At 35.0% G+C, this 25,670-nt stretch overlaps 3 protein-coding genes and 1 long non-coding RNA gene across 5 annotated transcripts; 2 read left to right on the top strand and 2 right to left on the bottom strand.

The window, feature by feature from the left end:
* Positions 1-74: 74 nt before the first annotated feature.
* Positions 75-2,145, bottom strand: LOC149487927 (uncharacterized). The gene is made up of 2 exons (XR_016315774.1): positions 921-2,145; positions 75-869 (listed from the first exon to the last, which is right to left on the bottom strand). It is a non-coding gene; the product is annotated as an uncharacterized LOC149487927 (long non-coding RNA).
* Positions 2,146-3,501: 1,356 nt separating this feature from the next.
* imd (death domain-containing immune deficiency protein) lies at positions 3,502-7,316 on the bottom strand. Of its 2 annotated transcripts, XR_016315775.1 has the most exons (5): positions 6,888-7,316; positions 6,429-6,604; positions 5,989-6,123; positions 4,804-5,133; positions 3,502-4,487 (listed from the first exon to the last, which is right to left on the bottom strand). XR_016315775.1 is itself a non-coding variant. In XM_089696641.1 (4 exons), exons 1-4 carry the CDS (start codon positions 7,186-7,188, stop codon positions 4,993-4,995), a joined length of 753 nt encoding a protein of 250 aa, XP_089552767.1. In that variant the 5' UTR covers positions 7,189-7,316; the 3' UTR covers positions 3,502-4,992. The 2 variants fall into 2 exon arrangements, 1 of the variants encoding a protein (XP_089552767.1); XM_089696641.1 differs by having other exon boundaries at positions 3,502-5,133.
* A 169-nt stretch (positions 7,317-7,485) lies between these two features.
* LOC149487929 (mitochondrial import receptor subunit TOM40 homolog 2-like) lies at positions 7,486-9,348 on the top strand. Its single transcript, XM_089695912.1, has 3 exons — positions 7,486-8,392; positions 8,481-8,675; positions 9,016-9,348. Exons 1-3 carry the CDS (start codon positions 7,670-7,672, stop codon positions 9,238-9,240), a joined length of 1,143 nt encoding a protein of 380 aa, XP_089552038.1. The 5' UTR covers positions 7,486-7,669; the 3' UTR covers positions 9,241-9,348.
* A 673-nt stretch (positions 9,349-10,021) lies between these two features.
* LOC149487930 (short stature homeobox protein 2-like) lies at positions 10,022-24,674 on the top strand. Its single transcript, XM_089695913.1, has 5 exons — positions 10,022-10,244; positions 15,907-16,088; positions 18,504-18,561; positions 23,661-23,851; positions 24,103-24,674. The coding sequence occupies exons 1-5, from the start codon at positions 10,022-10,024 to the stop codon at positions 24,298-24,300; spliced, it is 852 nt and encodes a 283-aa protein (XP_089552039.1). The 3' UTR covers positions 24,301-24,674.
* The last annotated feature ends 996 nt before the right edge of the window (positions 24,675-25,670 follow it).

Below are 25,670 nucleotides of genomic sequence, written 5' to 3' on the forward strand. Positions count from 1 at the left end.
TGGGGAAATCTTTCATAGATACCCACGGCCTCCGGGGAGGGGCCGTGGGTTATGTCGGATTCCTACCGACCAAAACGTGTCCCTTCGTCCAGCATACTCACCACAACTCACCATGGAATCCTGATATTTCATGAATGTCAAAAAACTGTTCTGAAATAGTGCTAAATAGTGCCCAAAGGAAAAAAATAGTGCTCTTGTACTTGCGAAGTTATAGCCATAGTTCGATGAGTATGCTGGACGAAGGTTTCGCCCAGCATACTCACCTCCGTCCGGAGAATCTGTATACGCTTCAAACATAATTCATACTTCAAAAAATAGTTCCCAAATAGTGCCAAACGGTGCCCAAAAAGAAAAAACAGTGCTCGAATAACTTCGGAGTTATAGGCTTCGTTCAGTGAGTATGCTGGGCGTAGGTTCTACGCCCAGCATACTCACCTCAGTGCGCGAATATCGAACGAGCTATAGGTATAATTTACGTCTCAAAAAATTGTACTTGAAATAGTGCCCAATATCAGTCCAATTTTTGCTTGACTTTTGACTTAGAAAACCATTAAATTTTAATGTAAACTTCTACATACTAACGTAAAATGGGGTACAGTCGTCGACACATGTTTTTGGACAAAAATATTAAACTTTCTAATTGTAGACTTCATGTTATTGGAAATAATTATGGTATATTCTCACATGTCAAAAACTTTCGATTAAATGCATTATTATATATTTTATAAATAATAATAAATGAATGAAACTTTAAGCGTAAATGAAGTCTATTACTTCATTGCATTGTGTGTTTGTCTGAATAAAAACAGTCATTTGCAGCCAATAAAATTAATATCTTGAAAAATTGTAAAAAGGAAATTATACAGTTTCTTTTTGTATATATGTTGCAGGCAAAACTAATAACCAGTCAAAACTAGTACTGTGACATAGTTATACAAATTTTTAAAACTCTTTCCAATAGTTTCATCAATGAAAGGTTTAGCAATAAAAAACATTTTTAATTACTTACGTTATTTATTACTATTTAAAGGGCCAAAGTAATCAGAATTCTAGTTAACTAGTTCACAGCTTTTGTTAACATTCATAATATAATCAATGTAAATAGAAAAAATTGTAGTTTTAATATTGTATATAATATACATATAAAAAAATGTTTAGCGTCGCGGGCGCCGCGCGTCGTAAGCCCCATACCTATTGACCGTACGTGCATCCATTACTGCCACACTATATTGAACTTTATCACATGAGGAATACAGGTCAATTCCGTAAACGTTGTGGTACCGTCCTTGATCCGGAAAATGATTATTTTGAATAATTTTGTCAGTTGTAATGTAAGCATTAATAACAGCAACTTTATTTTTCATGCATGATTTACTTCATTTGATATCTTAATCCTTCAAGCGCCGTGATCTAGACAAATATATAAAATCATTGTTCCTAGCTACCGGGGTCCCATGCGACGCGCGAAGGCTTAATCATATTATTATAAAGTATTATTAAAATAATGTGTAATTAATAATATTGCGATTCTAAAGTAAATACTCCCTTACATAGACAATATAACAAAACAAATAATTTACACAAGACAAAAATTGTTAGAAAGAAAGTTAATAATATTGTATTCGACTGTACTCAATGTAATGTATGTAGAAGTTTACAATTAAATTTAATGGTTTTCTAGGTCAAAAGTCAAGCAAAAATTGGACTGATATTGGGCACTATTTCAAGCACAATTTTTTGAGACGTAAATTGTTCCTATAGCTCGTTCGATATTCGCGCACTGAGGTGAGTATGCTGGGCGTAGAACCTACGCCCAGCATACTCACTGAACGAAGCCTGTAACTCCGAAGTTATTCGAGCACTGTTTTTTCTTTTTGGGCACCGTTTGGCACTATTTGGGAACTATTTTTTGAAGTATGAATTATGTTTGAAGCGTATACAGATTCTCCGGACGGAGGTGAGTATGCTGGGCGAAACCTTCGTCCAGCATACTCATCGAACTATGGCTATAACTTCGCAAGTACAAGAGCACTATTTTTTTCCTTTGGGCACTATTTAGCACTATTTCAGAACAGTTTTTTGACATTCATGAAATATCAGGATTCCATGGTGAGTTGTGGTGAGTATGCTGGACGAAGGGACACACCAAAACCCCACTGCGTTCCGTCAAGACGCATATTGGTAGAATTCCTCCGTGACCCCCGCACTACGGCTTGCTCGAACAGTATACCTACTATTTTCTGTAGATTGACACTTTTAAAAATTCGTTATATCTTTTGAATGGAATATCCAATTCTTTTCATTTAAAAAGTATTTTGCTGGTATTGAAACAGTCTATAATAAAACATCATTTAATGGGATAAGGATTAATATATGTGTATGGATAACATGGTTTGATTACTGTCGGCACTTCTATTTACTTTGAAACGTAAAAAAATTGTTGTAGTAACATAACTACTGAAGATGGACATATGGTATCGCGGACTTTCTTGTAGATATTGATCCATTCTATAATACCGTAGAACATTTTTTTGTTCTATCTTCAATAGATTCCGCAGCGCACGCGATGACAGAAGTTTTATTGAGGATTTTTTTACACCTTGGGTTACATTATTGCATTTTTGGTAAGGATCTCTAATTTTTTTGAAAATGCAATATAGCCTATGTTGCTCAGTAAAGATGCAGCTTTCTAATGGTGAAAGAATTTTTGAAATCGGTCCAGTAGTTTTTGCGTGAAAACCATACATACATACATACATACATACATACATACTTACAAACTTTTCCTCTTTATAATATTAGTATAGATATGTATTCTTCGATTCAGCTAACAGGATTTTTCCAGCAAACCCATCTTTAATAGATTTTTTAATAGACTACAATATGTATTATAAAATTGGTCTCATTCTATTATCACGCCGGTGAAGGTCGCCCTATATTCGGATCTTAGACCAATAGATTGATGTAATTATCTATACTAATCACTACATAGTATAAAACAAAGTCGCTTTCTCTGTCCCTATGTCCCTTTGTATGCTTAAATCTTTAAAACTACGCAACGGATTTTGATGCGGTTTTTTTTAATAGATAGAGTGATTCAAAAGGAAGGTTTTAATATATAATTTATTAGGTTTTAGACAAAGCGGGCGAAGCCGCGGGCGGTAAGCTAGTATTACTTATAAAGAGGAAAAGTTTGTAATTATGTATGTATGTATTGTTTTCACGCATAAACCTCTTAACCGATTTTGATGAAATTTGGCACAGACAATCTTTAGACCCTGAGAAAGAACATAGGCTACCTTTTATTGCGAAATATGTACCACGGGCGAAGCCGGGGCGCCGCTAGTTATAGATAATTTGATCTCCAGTGTAATTTTTGAGCATATTGCACTCTGAAAACATATTATATCATATGTATATAAATAAATATTAAATCAATTTTATTGATATGTACGCACCATAATATATTTAAAGGTTGAACAATAAAACCCAATGTTATGTGTAAAATTTTATTGATAACAGCATATTCCAAAAATTATAAAATAATTTTAGACTAGAAAAATACTTCATTCACTCCAAAAAAATATTTCTTCCTTACTTTAGTACCAATATAAAAAGGAATCTAATGCAATAAAAATTTTGAACAAATTGTTTAAAGTGGTAACGAAATATTTGAGATTAATATTGCACAATTATTGTATCTTTCATGGCTATTTTTTATATACTATTTCTATCATAATACATACAAGGATAGTCAGAAAACTAAAAGGCCACGAAACTTCAAACTGTATCTTCTCATAATACATATAAAGAACTCATTATCTAGCATCAATAATTTAAAGCTCTTCTGAATAACCTATGTACGTCTCATTACTATAATAAAGAGTATAATTTTAAAAATTTCCTTAAAACTATCAATATAATCGTATATAAAAATACACATACACAAGACAATATTCTTAATTATATGTATGTATAAGAAAAATAAAAATGTAATTGTTTTTATCTTCTGCCTTCCATTTCGTTCGTTAACAACGTAAATTGGTACATCTAATATCCAAAATAACATTTTATTAGTAAATAATAGTTTAAAACTTTAGTATTTCTATCTAAAATGTAAAAATATCAGCCTGTTTCAATATTCTTATATTTATCTTATATACATCATTGATCATAGTAAATATGTCATCATAGTAGGTACATATAAAATTTGAACCTTAAATTTTAGAAAATTTATTGCACTTTTTCTGATATTCTTACTAAATTGACATAACTGTTATCAGCAGCTTAAATCTTTTCGACTTGGTCCCCAATCCCCATATCTAAGTTTGTGTTATTTTTGTCTCCATATTATACTACATATAATCATACATTTCCTCTCTAACCTACAAGCTTATACAAATTAATAAAAAAAATTGTGCTTAACATACGAAATGTATTTGATACATTAAAATTTCCATAAAATGCTTATGGAATGCCTTCAAACACTGTAAATATAACAATTTATATAATTCAAATAATCCATCATATAAATTAATTGAAAACAAATATACAGGATGGAAATTTTCTATGAGCCCTGAAGTGAAAGTTTTTTGAATACTGTAAATAACAAATTTTGCTGAAAGGAAACATTCCTTTATTATTTAAAAGGAGATAAACTGCATTTATCGATTTTTTAACATCCACTAATATCCGGCAATCAAACTTCAGCACTTAAAGTACTTTTTTCCCAGACTACTACTTCACATGTTTGTAGAAATTACCCACTAATATAATATGAATGATGTGACTACATGACATGACATATAACCATGAGTCTTTATTGTGATTTGGAGAATCGTTTAAAAACGTTCTATCCTCTTATTACCACTAACTGGCAGCAAGTAAAACTCATTAATTAGAGCATTCTATGGTTTCATAAACCTACATTCCACACAAAAAAGCACCATTTCCTTAATCAATTGTACACAATATCACAATATTAGCCTCAAGTTACTTCTTGTTCCTTTTGTACAAGGCCGCTAGTTCCTTCACCACATGCCTTTCCCCTTCATCCCACAGAACGGTCGCGAGTTTGCCTAGAGTACCATCATCGTCATTTCGAACCCAATCCAAGAGCAGCTTGTAGCGAGCCTGTAATTAAATTTACATTATTTGTACAAATTCAACCTATAAACCTGTTGGGGAAAAGTGAAAATATGTGTTTGTCGTCTCTCTTTTTGTCTTGTAACATATTTTTAATAATTAGTTTTATACCATTCAAGTGCTTTATAAATGAGAAATTTATAAAATCAATAAATTTGATCCTACCTAGTGATCAAATTTATTCTATTCTTTAAAAATGTTCGCACAAAACTTTGTTTTGTGTTCCTATTGAATTTTTTAAGATTTTAAATAGACTAGAATATAATAAATGATGCTGTTTTATTTAGGTCAAAACTTAATAAGTATTTAAGTTGCATTTAATAAGAGAGATAGGCATGTAACATCTAGTAACTGGCCCTAATACTATACTCTAAAATTGGTATCTGTTTATCTGCTATTGATTAATAAATTATGAACATACATATCTATAAAATTTATCAAGACAAAAATACGCAAGATAAATTTAAGCATGTACAGTTAAAATTGTTTTTGGTATGCAATCACTTTTATCATGTTTCAATATCAATAAGTATTAAGTAGATTGCAATTCCCAAAAAATATACAGAATTGCAAATAAACCAAAAGATTATTAACACTGCATGTTAGATATGACAGATAAAATTAATAAAAACGCAACAAGTTTGGATTTGTTCTACAGACTTATTAAATTGATAAATGTTTTAAAAATATAAAATATGACTACCATCAAGTGCCCATATTATTACTATGATTAAGATATTGAAGTTATCTTCCAACTTTTTGGGAAGTTCACATTTTGATTATAACCTTAATATTTGATTGAGGTTGAATTATATTGCAAGAATAATTAATGAGACATCTGACCTCAGCAACACCATTTTTGGCCATATCAATTTCTGCAGTTTCTATTTGTCCACGAGTATATCCAAGAGCTCGGAATATGCTGTACCAGTTCTTGCCCAGATTTTTAGAAATATAATCTATGTATTCATGTTCAGGCTGCAATAAAATATAATGTTAGAAAATCATCTGTAAAATGAGTGAATTTCAGAAACATTATTGTTAAATCGACATTAATAAATTGTGTTTAAGTGATATGAAATTATATTGGTGACTAGTGGTCCGCCCCGGCTTCGCCCATGGTACATGTTTACGTTTTCTCTTCATAAGAACCATCCTCATACTTTAAGGAATATTATAAAAAAAAGAATTATCGAAACTAGTCCAGCAATTCACGCGTGATGCTGTGACCAAGTAAAATAGGTTTCATTTTTTTACATAGATATAGATCAAATGAAATGGACCTTAATTTCTGATTCCATTAGTAGAGAAATAAGGTTTGTTTTTTCAACTTGTTCTTCATCATGCTTAGAACTACTTTTTTGTGGGTGATGACCATTGACCGGCCCCAAGTAGTAGACAAACTCATTCCCCCAGCGAATGTTACTTGCATTGACAATATTTATCACATTTCCGCCAGCTGTAACAAAAAGTTAAAAATGAATTTGCATATCATTTACATATTTGGTATTGGGAAAACCAAATTTCAGTGATATTCATCATCATGCTTTGTTCATAAGAAACCGCAATTGCACCAATAGGATTACACCGTGTATGATGCGCTCAATGACAACAGGAAAATAACATTATCTTATTGGTTGTTTTATTGGCTACCTTGTTCCTCATACTGTCACTAACAAAGAACATTTTGGTAAAGCATTAAATGTGCTATGATTGCGGAAAATTGAGGATTTAATACATACATTGCGTATTAACAACACTACTTCCATTGCTACTGCGTCTATCATTATCGTCTTCGTCGAAAGCAGACGATGGTTCGTCATTAGGTTTGGAAAAGGATTTTTTGTACTTCGGTTTCTTTTTGCCTTTTTTCAAATCATTTGCATTGCCATCTTCTGATCTGTTTGTATTGGAATAGTTCACATTCTCATCTTGATCCTGAATATTTTCATTAAATTCTTCGGGTCGCGGTGGACGAGGAATTGCATCTGGCTTTAAGTTACGTAGTAATTCCAAAAACTTTGCACTCAATTTATTGCTCATTGCTGTGATGGAATATTAGTTTTTAGAAACTTATTACAATGAAAAATGTCCAAAGAACTATCGACTACATAAAAAAATCAAAATAAATATGTACACAACTAGCACATTCCAGTAATCACATTGACAACTCAACATTCAACGTCAACGTCAAAAAACTTGTAAACAAAACGTCAAAGGAAATAAAAATTCCCCGAAATCCTGATTCTGTCAGAGTTACCACTGCAACTGTAAACAAAACGTAAAGAAAAAAATAAGTGAAAGGAGGAGTTGTAAAAACAATATAATTAATAAGTTAAGCTCACAGATCGATGAACTAAAATATCTTTCTCTGTAGTCTGTTACCTTCTAAGGTTACCTTATTTATAAATGCATTACAATCACATTACAATAAATATTTTTAAAAAACTTCCAAAATTTGTCACCATTTGTCACTAGCCTTTTTATATTGATAGTACATAAATTTTTTCACTTTATAAATAAAATGACTATAGATGAATCATATAATCATAATTTTAAACCGTCTCTATATAATTTATTAAGATTCGTTTCTTTTGAAACGATATATGCAAAGTCGAAGCCTTGCTCCCAGACAAACTCCCCTCGAAAAGACCCAACTCCAGATAAATATGCTGGTGGCGACGCATCATCTCCAAGAAAATGTGAGTGTACCGTTCGGGACAGTTCTAAAACCACTACAGGAGATCGTGGTAAGACCGGAGCAGGAGTAACAGGTTCCAGAACCGGTCGAGTTTGTTCTGGACACAAAGAGCCAGGGGAGCTCCCCGCAGGAGCTGTAAATCCTGGATTATTGAGGCATATCCATAATGCAGCGCGATATCGTCTCCCTCAATGTTTTGAAGGCGCATGTGTCTCAGTAAAACAAGGCGCAAGTAATAATTGGGTTTTGGGTCATACTTTATCATTTAGTTCTGTATCGCCTGGTGGATACAAACTGCTGTTATCATATGTGGATAAAAATAAACCTATAGGACTGCCATATTTTATAATGGAAGCAGCACCTGGCGGGCAAATGAGCTGTGAAATGCGTGTAGGACCGACACAAGGCACAAGGGCCACTGTCGTAGCTCAGATCGGTGATGGGGAGTTCTATAGCTTTGAGAGCATATTTGATGCCTATTTCAACAGCTTCACAGCGTCAATAATAGCTGTTAATCGAGAATTTATAGCACTGCATTATTTACAGGTAATATTTGTTGATTTTAAAATTATTTAGCTTTGGTAGATAATATCGTAGTTATTGGCTTGCGATTGATTTAACGTAATTATTATAGGCGGTGACGGAGCAGTTATCTTTAGGAGCTGAAATAGTAGCGAGGGGTTATGGAGCAGAGTTAAGTTCAGCGTCCGGCGCAGGGCGATGGGCGAATGATGATCATTCTATTAGTGCTACACTTGGCAACCGTGGATTAGATTTATGTTACGCGAGAGCTTTGAAACCATTTTTAACGGTTGCTGCTATGCTTGAGGTATGAAATTATCATCAATATTAAAATTCAATCTCTAACACTTGAATACCTAGTCAAATTTATATTTACCACCGCTTCGGAAACAGTTTCTTTAGAGAAAATCCGTATTCATAACAATAAACATAATAAGTTATACTAGCGACTGTTTGTACCCATTCTATTTCGTTAGGTATTAGAGTCATATTGTAATATAATGGCTTATACATATGTATAACATGGCATTTTTTATCGCAAGAATGGTTTATATGAAAAATCCCAGTCAAATTAGGTGTTGAATATTGTTTAGTGATTATGCTGCAGTTATCTTTATTAAAATTAATTAAGAAGAATTAAATTTCAGGTAGGTTTTTCCATACGGCGGGCTGTAGCTACCCTGGCTTACGAATGGCATACCGACGACTGGACCGTGCGAGGGTCCGCGGACTCCGACGGGTTAGTCGGAGCGACTTTACAGCGGTCCTTGGGCGGCAAACGGGCCCAGTTGGCTTGCGCTATTTCTGCACTTTTAAACCATCCTAACGATAAATTCAGACTGGGATTTGGAGTTACTGCCGCGATCATATAGAGGTTATACTTAGATGATATTGAAGCATTTATAGGTATTTTGGACTTGAGTTATAACGAAAAGAAACTTTCGTATCGTGACTGTAGCTTATTTTGTACAGGAATTTACATAGGTAGTGTTTTGCTATTTGCTAAATAAATAATTATATCGATACTTCTATAGTTTTATTTATACCCACATACATATTTAGCCATAACACGTTTAATTTTTAATTAAGCTTAGGTATCTGAAATAATAATTACCTACTACTGACCTAAACGCTTATGTTACTAATAAGTAATAACTCTAAAAGCAGTACTTTGAAGTATGTATTAAATATAATTTTTACTTACCAAATTATATTGGAGATTTTATTTATTCACTGTACACACCTTCACGAATAGGTAAATTCGTTCGGTTATTTTGAATCGACACTTTTTTGCATACTTTATGAGCTTTCAAAGTACACCTTACAAAGGACCATTTTAAAAATTCATTATCATTGTAATGATGATAATGTAGGCGTGTATGATTCGCCGGCGGCTACATTAGTGTTCCTTCCGTGCCGGCTGCTGCTGAGGGCGCCTGCGCGATCGCAGGGCGGAGTTTGTCGCCCGCCCTCATTACGAAATCAAACAGCTTCCTATGCTAAGCTTTCGATAATAGGGTTGATATTTTAGTGCACTAGCGGAATTATGGTGATGTAGGCGTTATCCCGCCTCTGCTGCAGTGTGATCTTTAGACCGTGTCGAGACATGGCCGCGCGCGACTACGTGTGCCTGAGGCACTAGGCATTACAGTAATGGTTATGGAGCGGCTGGCGGACTTCGTCAGCAAGTCTTTGGAAGGCGGTGAAGCGCCAGCTCCTCCACAGGAGGTGGATTCTGAAGACCCCGATGAGGAGGTGGATATCACAGCGTTGGAGGACAAGTCGCCGCCGGCTAAAAGACATCGCAATTGGCTAGTCTCACCTCTGCCTGTTCAGCACTATAAACGAGAAGACGACGATGATGATCATAAACATGGTAAGTAAAGTGCCATTCATGTTTTATTTTATGAGATTTTACTAGCTGTCTGTGTTGCCCAAAGATATAATTTAAACTTAATTGCCTGGAGATATACCTAATCTCCATTTTATACAGATTTATGTGTGTTTTAACTTAATAACTCAGGCCCCGAAATCACAGACACAATAGAAAATCTATTGTGTCGTGGACCGATCGGGCCGTTCGGGAAACGGCCCGATCGGTCGGTCTCAATGGGTTAAATAAGATAATCTCATGAAATTTTAGTACCTGTTGTCACCGATCTTTGGTGTACAAAGTTTGAATTAAAACTGTTCGTGTATAGTGGGCACAAATCGAGTCTAAAGGAGCCTGTTACATACAAATATACAGATGATGCTAATAAAAGACTAAAAGGTCGTTAATTAGCAATTTTGATTCAAAGTTTCAAATTAAGTTTAATATAATAGTAGTATTAGTATAGTTATTAAATAATTTGGAAAATCCAAAAGTGCACGCCTCATAATTTTTTTAAATAAATATTTATTAATTATTATTTTTGTTTATTTAAAAACAATTAAACCACATCGAATCAGACCCTGAAAAATGAAAGGGTTCTATTCCTGAGCATACTCAAGCGTAAGAGAAAAAAAAAGACTCGATTAGTAAAGTATTTCGGTCGCTATCGTGTTAACAAGAAAAAGGATCCGCACATACAGACACACGGACGTCCAAGACAGAACTTTTTTAAACTGTTTTTTAACTAGTTTAAATAACAAAATGACATCAAAAATATCATGAACGTTAAAAATAGTGTTTTTTCTTAATATGTGTGTGTATGTATTATCTTACAAGTGCAATGTATGATACATAAAGACATTTTAAGTTTGAAAAATCAGATGTTTTGCGCGAAGTGACAGTAGTACCCACCTCAACGCTTCGCTTATGAGGCGTGCAATAGTAATGATATTAGTCATTATCATCGTAATCGATTGCTAGAACTGTTTGTTAACACTGGGCCATTCTGGTACCTATTGCAGTATTGTTTCTTCTGTTGGGTATTCTAAAAAAAAATTCAAGGGGTCTACTACAATATTATGATACTTCAATTCAATAACATGAGATTATCCTACGTTACAACGCGAAGGTATTACTTATCTACAGTTAGTTTACAATTTTGTATCCCTTCAGGGAATACCTACGATGCGATCATGATCAAATAATTATGATGAGTTGTGAAATTGGTGGCTGCAGAAAAAATAGCCCTATTTTGTAAACCATGGTTACAGGTGTCACAATCTGTAATTATAGTTTAAAGTCCTAGATCCCACCGCAGGATTACTTCGTAGGTACATAGTTTTTTTGATGAAACCAAAATTTCATGTACCTATATTTATAATTACGAGAATATATGTATATATTGACTAGGTTGCCAGTCAAAATTTGGCCGCAAGCATGTTTAATTAAATTTTTTCACTTCGAATTTTTTGGAAAAAAAAATCCGTTCACTTTTTATTTATAGTCTACATCACGGCAAATTACATAAAGATTCTAAAAAACCACGGTTGCCGTTTTTCATCTGGCCGCAACCCCTTCGCAGCCTGCAGGTGCAAACGGGTATGATTTCAATCCATTTATATGTTACACGTTCATAACGCACATTTATGAACCATATATGAAATTAAAGCTATTTTTTTTCTTATAATTGTCCTATATGGTTGCCTAATTAAATCCAGCCGCAAATGAGGGTTGCTGGCTGTTAAAGAAGATGAATATTAATTAAAAATGCTTGCGGCCAAATTTTGACTGGAAATCTAGTCGATATATTTTTCCTTATTATAAATATAAGTACATAAAATTTTGGTTTCATAAAAAAAACTATGAACGAAGTAATCCTGCAGTGGGATCTTAGACTATTATAAATATTGGTAGGCAAAATCCCATAATATAGAATTTAGTCTATGTCTTAATTCATAGAAATATGGAGAGGTGAATATGGAGTATGTAGGTACTTACCTAAATAATTTGTCGATTTGCTATGTATTATGCACCTAATTAAAAGATATTAAACATTATTATGGGCCTAGCCTAGCCCAGAACAATATTAAATATTTTAAAATATGTATTATGAGTTATGACTTTATTTACGTTGCAATGACTACATACATTAATAAAACGAGGTATATTTGTCTCAACATTTTATAAACATACTAATTAAAAACCATAATCCAGCGAGACGGCTGTCACGCTGATCAGGTGCAGGACAGCGGACGTGTACAATATGTAGAACTTTTGATTCTGCGACATGCTTGTTGTTCACGATATTTTCCTTCAATACCAGCAGTTGAAGTGGTGATTTGAATAATGAAGATAAATAGAAAAACAATTTGTTACTTACACACTCGTCCGGTCTCGAAACCCCATTTTTCGTTTTAATTCTGGCTACTAACCACTGAGCTTCCACTATAGATATAATATACTTAATGTAGAGAAAAGAAAAAAATAAACATGAAAAATACTTTCAGAAAGGATAGTAGGTAGGCTTTAGGTAGGTATTCAAAATAAGATGTAGGCTACGCGCAGACATACAGCGTTCTGCGTTCCGCGTTCTGCGTTCTGCGTTCGTCAGTTCTGCGTTCTGCGTTCTAGCGCACACAGGATCCGTTCAAGACATTTGCGTTCTATTTCGTGACTCTCCGCACGTGAAACATGTCTCTCGAAAGTTCATCTTCCGAAGATGAAGCCTTGCTTTTGTGGAGTCTAGACGAGTCAAAAAAAAGTAGAAAATGTTGGGTACACCCTATCAACACGAAACGAGATGATATGGGAGAATTTAGTATTCTTATCCCTGAGCTGCTTCAAGATGAAAAGAGATTTTATATTTATTTTCGAATGTCAATAAACAATTTACAATTAAAACAATTTTATATAAATAGCTTCAATGAGTTACATGACTATGTAAAATCTGAAATAGAAAAACAAGATACCAATTGGAGAAGACGGACCAGCCATAGCGAGAACGCGAGTTCTTTGTAATTCTGTACAGAGAACGCGAGAACGCAAGCGTTCCGAATGACCGCCGCGGTCTAACTGTGTTCTGTGTGCGCCGGCGCTATAGATCCTTCACATTACAAAGAACGCGGAACGCAGAATGCAGAACGCGGAACGCAGAACGCTCTCTGTCTGCGCGTACCCGTAAGTTTTGGAGGGTATTTTAAATGCATGAAAAAGTTGTCTCATACATGTCTGTGGTTGTCTCTATATTTTAAACTCGCATGATGACATCATCTGATTTTAATTTCAGAGGTTGATAAAATACTTTTAATGGTAGTTTTCAGTACAATTCTTATTTGTAGATCATTCCGATTCGTTTTTTCTACTGAGTAATATAATTTCGAATTCAATTACAAATAGAATAAAAAAGCCAGTTAGGTACCTATTTGCGTGCGAGTCGGACTTACGACATAAGGGATTCCGTACGTATTCCGTTGTTATATTTTAACTAGCGGTCCGCCCCGGCTTCGCCCGTGGTACATATGAAAAATAGATGTTGGCCGATTCTCAGACTTACCCGATATGCACAGAAAATTTCATGAGAATCGGTCCACCCGTTTCGGAGGAGTATGCAGACTAACATTGTGACACGAGAATTTTATATATAAGATTTAATTATTTATTTTCAAAGTGAACATATTACTAAAGATTCTGTAAATATTTCAAGCATTTTCAAGAATGTTTTCGTTATCAATATGGAGCAAAAAATCACGTTTGTTGAATGGAAGACCCCTTAAATATTGTTTTTTTTTTATTTTGTTTTATAATGTACAAATTATAATTGTTTTATAATTTGTTATTATAGTGGCAGTAGAAATACATATCCTCTATAATTTTGAAATGTAAACAATCACGGTTCATGAGATACAGCTTGGTGACAGAAAAACGCGCAGAGACAGACATACAGGCAACCCGTTTTTACCCTTTTCATATGGAACCCTAAAAATGCGTTAGATCATCAATTTAACTTAATGAGTGATGATGAATGGTGTTCTCATATTACCTATGTCACCATTAGTTTTACTATCCACCTGCATATTCATAACTAAGTACTTATGGCTGGCGTCCACTAGGCGGATCGGGCCGGGCCGCATCGCAACGCAAAAATACGCCGGCCTATGTTTTGTATGAAACATCGTCCATTAGCGACGGATCGGGCCGGGGCGGGCCGCAACGCATTGGCGGATATCGCTTCGCAGGCGGATTTCTGCCGGCGGTGCGCTGCGGCCCGGCCCGCCCCGACCCGTCTAGTGGACGCAGGCAGGCGGATGTGAGCGGCGAGCGTCTGTTAGATAAAATCCGCCTAGGCGATCCGCCGCGCCCCGTACAGGTGGACGCAGGAGCAAACAGCGCGTCCATTAGAGACGGCCCGTTGCGATGCGGCCCGGCCCGATCCGCCTGTAATGGACGCCTAGCATTATACCTACCATTTGACCATCGCCAGTTGTTGCATTTACAAGTTCTACTTCTTTTAAGTTTTAAGCTATTGCATAGCTTCTATCGCGGGCCTTGAGCGCGGGGACCGAATCGAGAAATTCCGTAACGAAAAAACCTCACGCTCCCCACTCCGACGGGCTCGGAGCTGTGGCTTGAAGGCATGCTATGCAATAGCTTTACCGCGGCAGTCCCCGAGTGCCACACGTCTTTTTTTTTTTGTAAACTAGCCGCTCCTCCTATTTCCGCCGGGATAACTAGCTTGTAGTACATATAATAGTACAAACAAACAGAAAATTATTTCCGCACTATAATATAAGTGTAAATAAAACAACAAATGCAAAACAGTGTAAATTATATTCAAATCTCATACATTTCACTGACCAATTCAATACGACAAAGGAATAAATTGATTAAAAATGCAAAAACCATAAACGATGACTTGAAGAGAGCGCAGTGACAAAACTGCAAGTCGATATCCCTAAAGACCCGATGAATAAATCACTGACGACTTAATGTGAGTATTTGTTCGACAATTAATCACTGTTCTCGAGTCTTAGACGTTTAAGAAGTTGCCCCGGGGACGAAAGGGGAGAACGGGTGTGGCCCGCAGCGCCGCCCACACTTGGATAATCCCTCCATTTACATAATTGCCGTATAAAAAGGAGAGCTTCCCAATTTGCTAAATTGCTTCAAACGACACCGTTAAACGTATCGCCCGTTCGTCTGGGGATATTCCGACGGCCCCGTGGACCCGATTAGCGCTTTGATTTTCTTCGCAACTATCCATTCGATTAGGATTAAGATGATCACATTAATTTTAAGCGAATACCATTTAAAGAACACTTAGTTCAGTTGCACGCTTTGGTATACCTAGAGTGTGATAGCACGCATACAATTGATAATATTATTTCATACAGTAAGAAAGAGCTTGACAAAATCGAATTGAACCGTATTGCGAACCAGCATCCACCCGCCATCATTTACTCAGTATCAACTCAGTATTCTACTTTAACAATCGGACACATAGGTTTTATTAACTAATGTTACTGCAAATATTATGTTTACGTGGTTTAACTAATTTTGCCTATTACTATATTACTAAAATACTATTCGTTATCGATTGAGATAACATCAAATATTCCTTTGAACCAATGAACGATTCCATTTGACAACATCTCATTTTTGCAAGCAGATATTACGGAAAAATCAAACTGTGTTGGCGGTGGCGGTGGTAAGCAGCGACGTTCCCGCACAAACTTCACACTGGAACAGCTGGGAGAACTGGAGAGACTGTTCGATGAGACGCACTATCCTGATGCTTTTATGAGAGAAGAACTTAGTCAGAGGCTTGGGCTTAGCGAAGCTCGAGTTCAGGTTAGTTGAAATTTGATTAATACTTTTAAAAACGGTAGTCTTTTTGAAGTGAAACATTTAGTGTAACATTTTTTCGTTACGCGTGACATTTTTCCGTTACGCGCCATCTTTTTCTTATCCCTACCACGCGTGATTCGACGTATTTCTGTAAAGTTGCATATAGTAAATTATTTTTTGAAAAATAAGGTCATAAAGAAGTTTCACTTCTTACGTGTGTACACTAGTACACGCACACATTTTTCTTCCAAAAGGTGTGCAAAAAGTTATACAATTTTATATTATCCAAAATTTAAAATACATAATTTGAATGGTCTTAGTTTTATTTCATTTACTCGTGAATTGAAAAATGTTTTACATATATCCGTTATATTTTACGATCTACTTATATAGTTTCTGAAATTTTATACGCCTACGAGCTTGTGGTCTGTGCCTACGAGCTACGTACGCTATGTAGCGCGCGGATCGCGGATTGCTGGACGCTACAGCCATTAGATTTTTGCGAAACCAAAAATATTATATCCTAATCACTCAGTTACCGTGTGATGAGTTTACAAAACTTCGTTAATAGTGTTTATGTGTCTTAAAATATAAAATATATAATTTAATTATTAATATTTTCTTCTCTAATGCAAATTCTACTTTAATTAAACACATTCATAACAATAACATTCAGCATAAACGTATACGCACCGCCTAACTACATACGATATTCATTAACACGAGTCCCTCACTCCTCGTTCTCATTACTAATGCACGTAATTAGCTGCTACCGTCCAACAAGTGCTACTCTATAGGCAATATATCGCGATTAGTGCTCGATCGGCGTTAAGTGATGTTAGTAGGGGACATTATAGATAAAAGCCTTGACCCTTACTACTACGTCTTCACTAGTGTCAAGTCACACGTTCCAGTAATTGATAAGTATGGGGATTGACTTTTTGGTTCATTCTTTTAATGACTATTATTCAATTAGATTTTGTTAGTACATTTATGTTTAACGTTTATTCGTCCTTCGCTTATCAATTACTAGCTGAACCCACGGACTATCGACATTTTTTAGTGTATTGAATCCCATATCCTTATTGATTATAATACAGTTTTCATTTATTAAACAATTACAGGACAATTTATGTATTGACATTATAATTTTGTTGTTTTATTTATATATTTATTTATTTTGTAATTTTATAATGCCTTCTCTATTTGCAAATACAGATATAAATAACTTTCTTTTATTAGATTTCTAAAATAAAATTAACTAAATCTTAACTATATAATTCATTTAGGTATTTATATCAACATATTGTATAAATCAACAATAATAAGTATGACCAAAAAAGCTTGCAAAGTATCATTAATCCACATTGCACATGCAGAAGATACCTACTAGAGTTCAATATGTTTGTATATTTAGCTGTTGTGCAATCAATGCTAATGAATTTGACCCTAGTTAGCGCGTGTTTATTTATCTTATCAATTAATATAATAATTATATCGCATTAGAATTATTTCCATCATAAAATATTAGATTTAAAACAAAAAGCCATTTTAGTATGTAAAGAACACAGTAAAGAACACAGCTTTCTCACAGGAATTTAATGTCATGCAATTGCAAATAGGTAAATGGAGATTGAAATTAATAAATATTTCATATTGAGTTGAATTAGATCGTTCCTTTGAAATCAATATTACTTTAGAGTTTAGAGCTACAGTTTTATGTAAAAACTAAGTTATAGTACGTTTTAACATCAATGCAACAGCAATCAATGCATCCAGTCAAAGTATCTATGATTAGTATTTTGGTATGTATGTATCTAGTATTCAATATCACAGTATCCAAAGTCGTCTCTCATCATAATGTATGGATGTCCCCTCACAAGTTGCAATCAGCGCGGCGCGTGCCCTCCACACTAATGCGGTTAGCCTGTTTGTCTGTTTGTCTGCCAGTAGCGCTCCAATCTCAGTTTACTAATTAATGACATTGGCTGTATTATCTGTATCTATCCTGTGCTGTAACGTAGCCATCGTTACTGAGGGCCATTTTCACCAATTGCTGATGAATGTCCTTGATTGCACTTCGGGACATATTTTTTTTTATGTTAACTGATACAGAAGCTAAACAGAACATATTGAGAATATGTAAAACCGGTTATGGGTTTCTTAAGCTATATTTCAATCATCGTATCAAAATAAATAGACCGTATGTATGGTTTATAAAATATGTAAATAGGTATATTTAAAAAGCTTTGTAAATTGTGCTTTTTTAATCAATATAGCTCGATTTGAAAAGATTCTGTGTTTGTGGCATATTCACATGCTGCAAACTTGATAATACATATAATAAAATATTCAACACAAAATATAACGTTGAATGCAATGCACGTTATTTGATATGATAATGAAGCTTTGTTTCAGGTGTGGTTTCAAAACCGACGAGCGAAATGCCGCAAGCATGAAAGCCAAATGCATAAAGGTTGGTACAGCATAATATTACCTAGGATACATATATAGCAATATTCGCTTTTTTGTGGTATCATAAATGCAAATGTTTGGATAAATTCTTATTTAAATGGTTCTATGGATGTTTTTTTTACTCGACTACGGAACGAATATAACGCAAATCCAAAGAAATTATAAAGCTTAAATCATGGTTAACATATTTTATTCTTGAAATACCGATTGATAAAGCTTTCTTATTAAACTTTGTAACTTCACCTCACCTCAAATATATTCTAGCTTTATATTTTAATTTTTAAATACAACTTTTTAAATAGCTCTTATTGTATTTATTGCAGTGATATTATCACTAGAAGTGTAAATGAATGTGCAATCATAGCACACAAACTTCCCCTGATAAATCTTCGCCATAATATCCATTCACGAGGAAACTTACTTATGTATTCAAAGATACACATTTGAGCTTTATCATGGTGTAGACGACGAGGGAAGATTTTACATAACTCTGCTCTTTGTAATATCGTACCTAGCTTTTAAAAAATATTTAAAAAGAAGTGTACACTATTCACTTTTGCTTACATAACAATAATAACTTTTTCCCGTTCCGTTCTTGCACTTTTCACAGATCGCATAAAGCATAGGGACCTAGTTGTTTTCATGAATCATGTTGGGTAATTGAGCCCTAGATTTACGTAAAGCAATAGAGATGACCGTATTACGTATTCTCCATCAGTCTACATAATTCGATTACAACTCCCGCCGGCGCCGCCGGTACGACTCTAACAGTTTTTTAATTTGACCATAACTCACGAGGATGAATAATTAAAATGGCGGGCCGGGCGGGAAGCGCGCGAAACGGCAAAAAACCTCTACGTTAGTATATTTTGGAAAATTGCTCAGCGCACTTACCGATTGATAGGCTTACAAATTCTCTTAGGAGTTCGTCATAGACATACCTAGTTTTATTTCATTCGTGCAGAGAAATAAAATTTTCGCGTTTTCCGTTTTTTTTTTAATAAATTGATTAACTAAGTATCAATTATAGATTTTTCAAAGTTATAATGTTTTTGTTAGAATATAGGTATAGAAACTTAAAATAAAGTGACTCGTAATAAATTTGTTCTTATGTAGGAAGCTGGTAGGTAGGTACGTGTCACACGTACCTACCAGCTTCCTACAAAATAGGTATTATAAATCACAAAATAAATTAAGTATTCTATAATTTTTAATTGACAATATTCAGAAATTTTAGAAATATCCTTGAAATATCTGTGGAAAAATATCTTAGAAATAAATTATTACAATATGAACATACAACTACCATTCATATGTACCACTCGCCCTGAATCATGTCTACGATACATGTTATGATTGTTATATCTATTATCAAATTATCTTTTGTTACACGGGTTCGTGGTACACCGCGTCAACGTTAATAATAACGTAACCCAAAGCCAAGTTGACACACACAGCATCCGAGATCCGACACTACACCGTGATTGTGAAAGCATTGAATAACCGCTAAACGGAGCATAAAAGCGGAAAAAAGCTTCTCGCTGGAATCGAATAAAATGATTCCCCACGGGAGCCATTCGGACGCAATCCCGCCGTCCCTTGCTAAATGTCTTATTAACTTATGTGCACCCCGCACCCCGCCGTCCCTCTCTAACACGAGAACAATCATGTAAAGTGAAATGAAACGGTTATTTGTTACGATTTGCCCCTTTGAGGAATCGTTACAAATGATGTTATTGATTGTGATGTTTGTAACGCTTGTGGCGTTATCATTGCAATCGATTCATAAAGATGTGGAACGAATAGAGGTTCTTTGTTTTCATAGTTTGTATCGTAGAATTGCTTTTTAAAGCGAACATAATGTCTTATAAATAATAATAAAGTGCAATTACTAAAACGCTTTAGGATTTTACGAATTTAATTTTCTGTTAAATCATTTTAGGTACCTACCATATTGTATAAGTATCTTATATCTATCGGTAGCTTAGAGTAATACAAACAATACTAAAATAAAGAAAACATCAAAAGCAGTAAATCTTCATAAAATTAAGTATTCATTTTTAACTCCGTATAAATCTCGACCCGCGAAATCTCCATCGCATGAACAATAACACTGGCCGTGGATTAAAAAAAAATAAAAGGAAACGGAGCCTAATTGTTCCCCTGTTCATAAAATTTTTAAGTTATTCGCGCGTCGTGAGGGTGGCGATGTTTTATTGCGTAGAAACCGCTGTAAAGATGTTCGAAATGCTTTAAAATAGCAGCACCCCCGCAACGGCTTACCTTATAATTCGATTAAATTAAACAACTCAGAGTTAATCAAATAAATGCACGGCGGCCGCAGGGGCGAAGGGCGAGTGGCGAACACCCGCTCGTATTTATGTTCGCAGTTCTCGAAAGTAATTCGGTGTCAAATATGGAAATAACTCATACGCGCAGGGAGCATCCATTTTGATAATGTCGACGGGCGACCGGAGCCGCGCTGATTTACGGAGCGCGTGAATCCCGCCCAGTGCATGCGTATTCAGTATTCAGTATTCACATTATTTATATGCTTTTGTAAACACATGTTATATTTGCGCATGATTTTTCAATCACGTTAGTTCAAAACAGATGCTCTAAAATCATGCTGGAAATTGAGAAAGTCGAAAGAAAAAGATAGAGTTTAAAAAATACACATGTCTACAATAATTGTTATTGTATTGCGTCGAAATTTGTTATTCGTAGAATGTTATAAAAAGTGAATATTCCATTTAAATATTACTTTATAGAAAATAGCGTCAAGTTACAGCTGTAAGCATAAATAAGACCGCTACGAGCTACGACTTTCGTAGACCGTAGCCGTAGCCATGAAGGCAAATGAATAAATACAAATTAAATTACATAATGAATAAGAAGAGATTATTGGTATGAATTCATATGAACTTAATTTAAACAATAATAACACACTCATTGAAGTATATTGTACAACTTTATAATTTCATGGGTATTTCTTTAGAAATTTGCGGCACGAATTAAGGGGGGGGAGGGGAGGGAAAGGGAGGGGGGAGCTAAGGGGAGACCCCCTATAAAGTGGGGGGGTGAGGAAACCCCCCCTTCTATTTTTTTTTTATTTTTTTGAGATTATATTTATACTAGCTTACCGCCCGCGGCTTCGTTCGCTTTGACTTAAACCTAATAAATTATATACTAAAACCTTCCTCTTGAATCACTCTATCTATTAAAAAAAACCGCATCAAAATCCGTTGCGTAGTTTGAAATATTTAAGCATACAAAGGGACATAAGGATAGAGAAAGTGACTTTGTTTTATACTATGTAGTGATGTACAAGTTAGAAATATAACGAAGATTATGGGCTTTCTTGACTGCTCCGGCGCTGCAGAACGTGGCGCTTGCCCCCGTGTACCTCGTTGCAGGCAGGAGTCTTCACTCGCCTTCGTAGCTTCGGCTTTTTGGTCGCCTTTGGCGACCAGCCTCAGCCACTCTGGCTCGCTTGACTCTGCCTGCTCCTCAGCACACGCGGGCGCCACGCTCCTCCGCGCCTCCGACTTTTTTAATACACTCTAGTGTATGACAGACAAGTACCACGTGGAATCGGGGTGGACAGATTCGTTTCTGTGATTAACAATTTGTGTGCAATATACATACAATAAAAACATTTTTTTTAAATAATTATTTATTCAAATCTTGTATACATGTTTGATACAATTTACAATGGCAATGAATGGATCCATTTTATTTTTTTCCACCCATCGTCTCCACATACTCTATATTATCACCGAAGTTTGCTGGGTGGTTACTGGTTATAGTTATCTTTTTTAAAAAATCTTTTTACAACATGCCACTGGGACTCAAATGGGTCAGAGGCAATAAATGGGTTGTCTGGGTCTGAGTGATTACCTTTTTTATGAACATACCCATATTGCCCCAAACAATCATATGCTCGCCAATAATCCGTATGAATTGTTGTCCCCTCAGCAACATGCTTTTGAATGAACTATGGTTTTTAATATGTACATTAAGACATTTGTTATCTCTTTCAAACACAATTCTTGTAGTTTTGTCAATGTAACTCAAACAATTTTGAATATAATCTCAAAAATTAAAAAAAAGATTTCTCTGTAATTACACGTTTCCGCACGAAAAGCCGCTAATGTATGTTTCGGGGCATCATTACCGATCGATAAAAATTAAAATCGCGCCGAAATTCGTGCCGCACGTTTCTAAAGTCAACCCATTTCATGAATAAAGATAGAGCAATCAAGAGTCTTTATAAAATTTATATCAATCTTTATAAAATTTGCTTTTAAAATAACACAGTCCAGCTTGGACTGCTATATAATTATAATATTATGATACAGAAACATTTAATTGGTAAAATACGTTAGAGTAATTAAATAAATGAATCCTTTAGACACGATCCGAACACCTTAAGTCGAGTAGATCCGCGTTAATTTATTAATTGCCTCTTCACCCGCCGGGAGGGCTATAAACAACGAATCTCACTTAATTTACGAGCAAATTATGCTTTACTTAAATATCAATTTAATTAAGTGGAGTTCGGGAACGATCTGGAATCGCGGCTCGCTGTAGCGTCATTTGTCTCTGTCAATCGATGGGGATCAGTGTAATCTCGTCATCATTGTACCGTTTTAAAGTTAGTTCAGTTACAATTGGATTGGAGATGGAAAAAATGGTTACGTGTCGAGAATAACTTATCCAACTGATTTAATGATCCCATTATTTATTTCATTTTTTTTCCTAACTTTTATAATGGTCACTCTGCATTGAAGTAGTTGGATTGTTTCATATTATAATCTTGTTCTGGTATTGTAAGATTTACTTAGTTTGATTTAATGTTATAACGTGTAGGTAAGTAGGTTAGGTAGAGTTTGAGTTCGAGTTAGGTGGATAGGTAATTAGGTTTGCATTAGCAATGATTAACAAATAACAGTTCAAAAAAATCAAATTGTATATTATTATTAGGTGTCATTATTGCCTTCATTTGACTTTGTCGTTTATCATAATATTCATTATCCAACCTATCAGAATATTTTTAAACCCGAGCAAGATATCGCATAATCCGATATTTTTCAACAGGATTGCTAGTAAGCGGTGGTGGTACCCCGCTAGAGCCCTGTCGCGTGGCCCCATACGTGTCAGTCCCACGGCTGGGCACGGCAGCGAGCGGGCAGCGACCGCCGCCGCCCATGCCGCCGCTCGCACCGCACCCGACACCCACGGCGTTCGCACCGTTTGACTCCGCCCTGCTGTCTGCTGCGGCACACCAGGTATGCTAATTTTGGTTACTATGGTTACTAGTAACTTATGGTAGACCCGGCTAGAGCCTTGTAGGAAAAACAGTCCAGACGACTCGCGCATCGCAATTTTTTTGTTTACTTTCTACGTCCTTAAATTCGTTTCTTAAATTTCATATTTTCGATTTTATTTGATTTCGATTTACATATTTAGTTCTAGCATATAAGATTTTAAAGAGGCACAATGGTATCTTCAATTAAATGTATGTCTCATTCAATCACAGTACGCGAGTGCAGCGGCAGCAGCGGCTGCAGCACTATGCCCTCCTTACGCGGGACTCGCAGCTTTAGCCGCACGATGTAGATCCTCTTCCATCGCCGACCTCAGGCTGAAGGCCCGGAGACACGCCGCCGCACTTGCTGCAGCGCGTGGACCTTCCCCTACACCGACTACACCTACCAACGTACCCGCTGACACATAGCCCACATCCTAAGGAATTTGGATCAGTTCAATGGTACAATCGTATCTCAATATTGTCTTTTGTATAGAGCTGAGGACGATTGCAAAAGATAAAGGAATATTCTAGAAGATGACAGTATAATTCTCGTAAATGCAATTTGTGTATCTTGACTTGTAACTTCTTTTTGAGAACGAGTAAAATTTCTAATTCTTTGTAGATACCAATGGACGATTGACCAAATAAATTAAAATACTTGTAAATGAATAAAACTGTGATAAGTGTTCGAATGCTGAGTTGGGAAATAGATCTCGTTTGTCTAACATCTCTTAGTATTATTAATGATAATTATTATTATAGCTTATTACTATGTACTAGCAGTACAATTATTATTTAAATGGTAGATATATCTTGTAAATATAATTCTATTATTATCGATATTTCCCTATACTTATAAGTGTAATTTTATAATACAATCTTTGTTCATAGTTGCGTTCTTAATAAAATATTAACGTAACCAATAAAAAAAGTCACTTTTTTATTTCGCCAATTTATTTCGTAAGTAAGTATTTATTAAGTAGGTATCCTTCTTTTTAAAATTAAGTAAAATATGTTCACATTATGATTTCTCAACAGTCAACTTTATCCGATATTCGCATAATAAAAACAGAAATCAACAATTTACAAGGATCGCTTCCCTGTTTCTGAATAAAATATTTTGTGCAGAGAAATTATTATTACATTTCCAACGTTGATTGATGGCGGTTACCCGCAGTCATGCACACCCTGCGTTTAAATGTTGTTAATGGTCGTCCACTGCGAACTTGGACTATCATTCTCATACTAATTTAATACCTAAATAAAAATAAAAAATCCTCCACAGTAATTATAGAAATTAAATTTCAAAAATTAACCGTTAGAATAAAAAAAATTACAAGCTAAAATAGAATACCTACTAGATACACAGTGCATAATCTTTCTTATACAGGGTGTCCCAAAACTCAACGTCAAGCCAAAACAGGGCGATAGGATTGATTGTAACCATCATGAGAAAAATCTGAAAAAAAATCTATTCCATGCAGTTTGAAAAATATGGGCATTTAAGAAAAACCTAAAAATTTGGTCAACCTGTAACTATTTTTCGGTTATTTTGGTTAATTTTTATTATTTTTGTTCATTTAAACTTTGGAACCGTAACCCTAAATAACATTTCTAGAACCACAGTCAAAAATAATGACACAATTGCCCCAAGTTTCCTTGAATTGAAGACTATTTGTTAAACTATGAATTTAAAATTTTCAAAATTTGTCGACTTTGACGGCCCCTCCTTTAAAAAAAATGTACTAGAGTATCTTGGCAAGTGCCATTAAAAGTTGGCGCATTTAATCAGGATT

Source organism: Colias philodice, chromosome 6, assembly GCF_061535455.1.
Source record: "Colias philodice isolate Cphi_HAF_F1 chromosome 6, ilColPhil1 Martin Lab GWU primary, whole genome shotgun sequence".
NCBI lineage: Eukaryota > Metazoa > Arthropoda > Insecta > Lepidoptera > Pieridae > Colias > Colias philodice.

Excerpts from the sequence above, each read along its gene's own strand:
- imd (XM_089696641.1), bottom strand. The coding sequence starts at position 7,188 with ATGAGCAATAAATTGAGTGCAAAGTTTTTGGAATTACTACGTAACTTA. Across the intron at positions 6,605-6,887 it reads TAGTGTTGTTAATACGCAAT|CTGGCGGAAATGTGATAAAT; the intron begins GTATGTATTAAA and ends TTTTTGTTACAG. Across the intron at positions 6,124-6,428 it reads TAATGGAATCAGAAATTAAG|CCTGAACATGAATACATAGA; the intron begins GTCCATTTCATT and ends ATTTTATTGCAG.
- LOC149487929 (XM_089695912.1), top strand. The coding sequence starts at position 7,670 with ATGACTATAGATGAATCATATAATCATAATTTTAAACCGTCTCTATAT. Across the intron at positions 8,393-8,480 it reads TAGCACTGCATTATTTACAG|GCGGTGACGGAGCAGTTATC; the intron begins GTAATATTTGTT and ends TAATTATTATAG. Across the intron at positions 8,676-9,015 it reads CGGTTGCTGCTATGCTTGAG|GTAGGTTTTTCCATACGGCG; the intron begins GTATGAAATTAT and ends ATTAAATTTCAG.
- LOC149487930 (XM_089695913.1), top strand. The coding sequence starts at position 10,022 with ATGGTTATGGAGCGGCTGGCGGACTTCGTCAGCAAGTCTTTGGAAGGC. Across the intron at positions 16,089-18,503 it reads TTAGCGAAGCTCGAGTTCAG|GTGTGGTTTCAAAACCGACG; the intron begins GTTAGTTGAAAT and ends GCTTTGTTTCAG. Across the intron at positions 18,562-23,660 it reads TGAAAGCCAAATGCATAAAG|GATTGCTAGTAAGCGGTGGT; the intron begins GTTGGTACAGCA and ends ATTTTTCAACAG.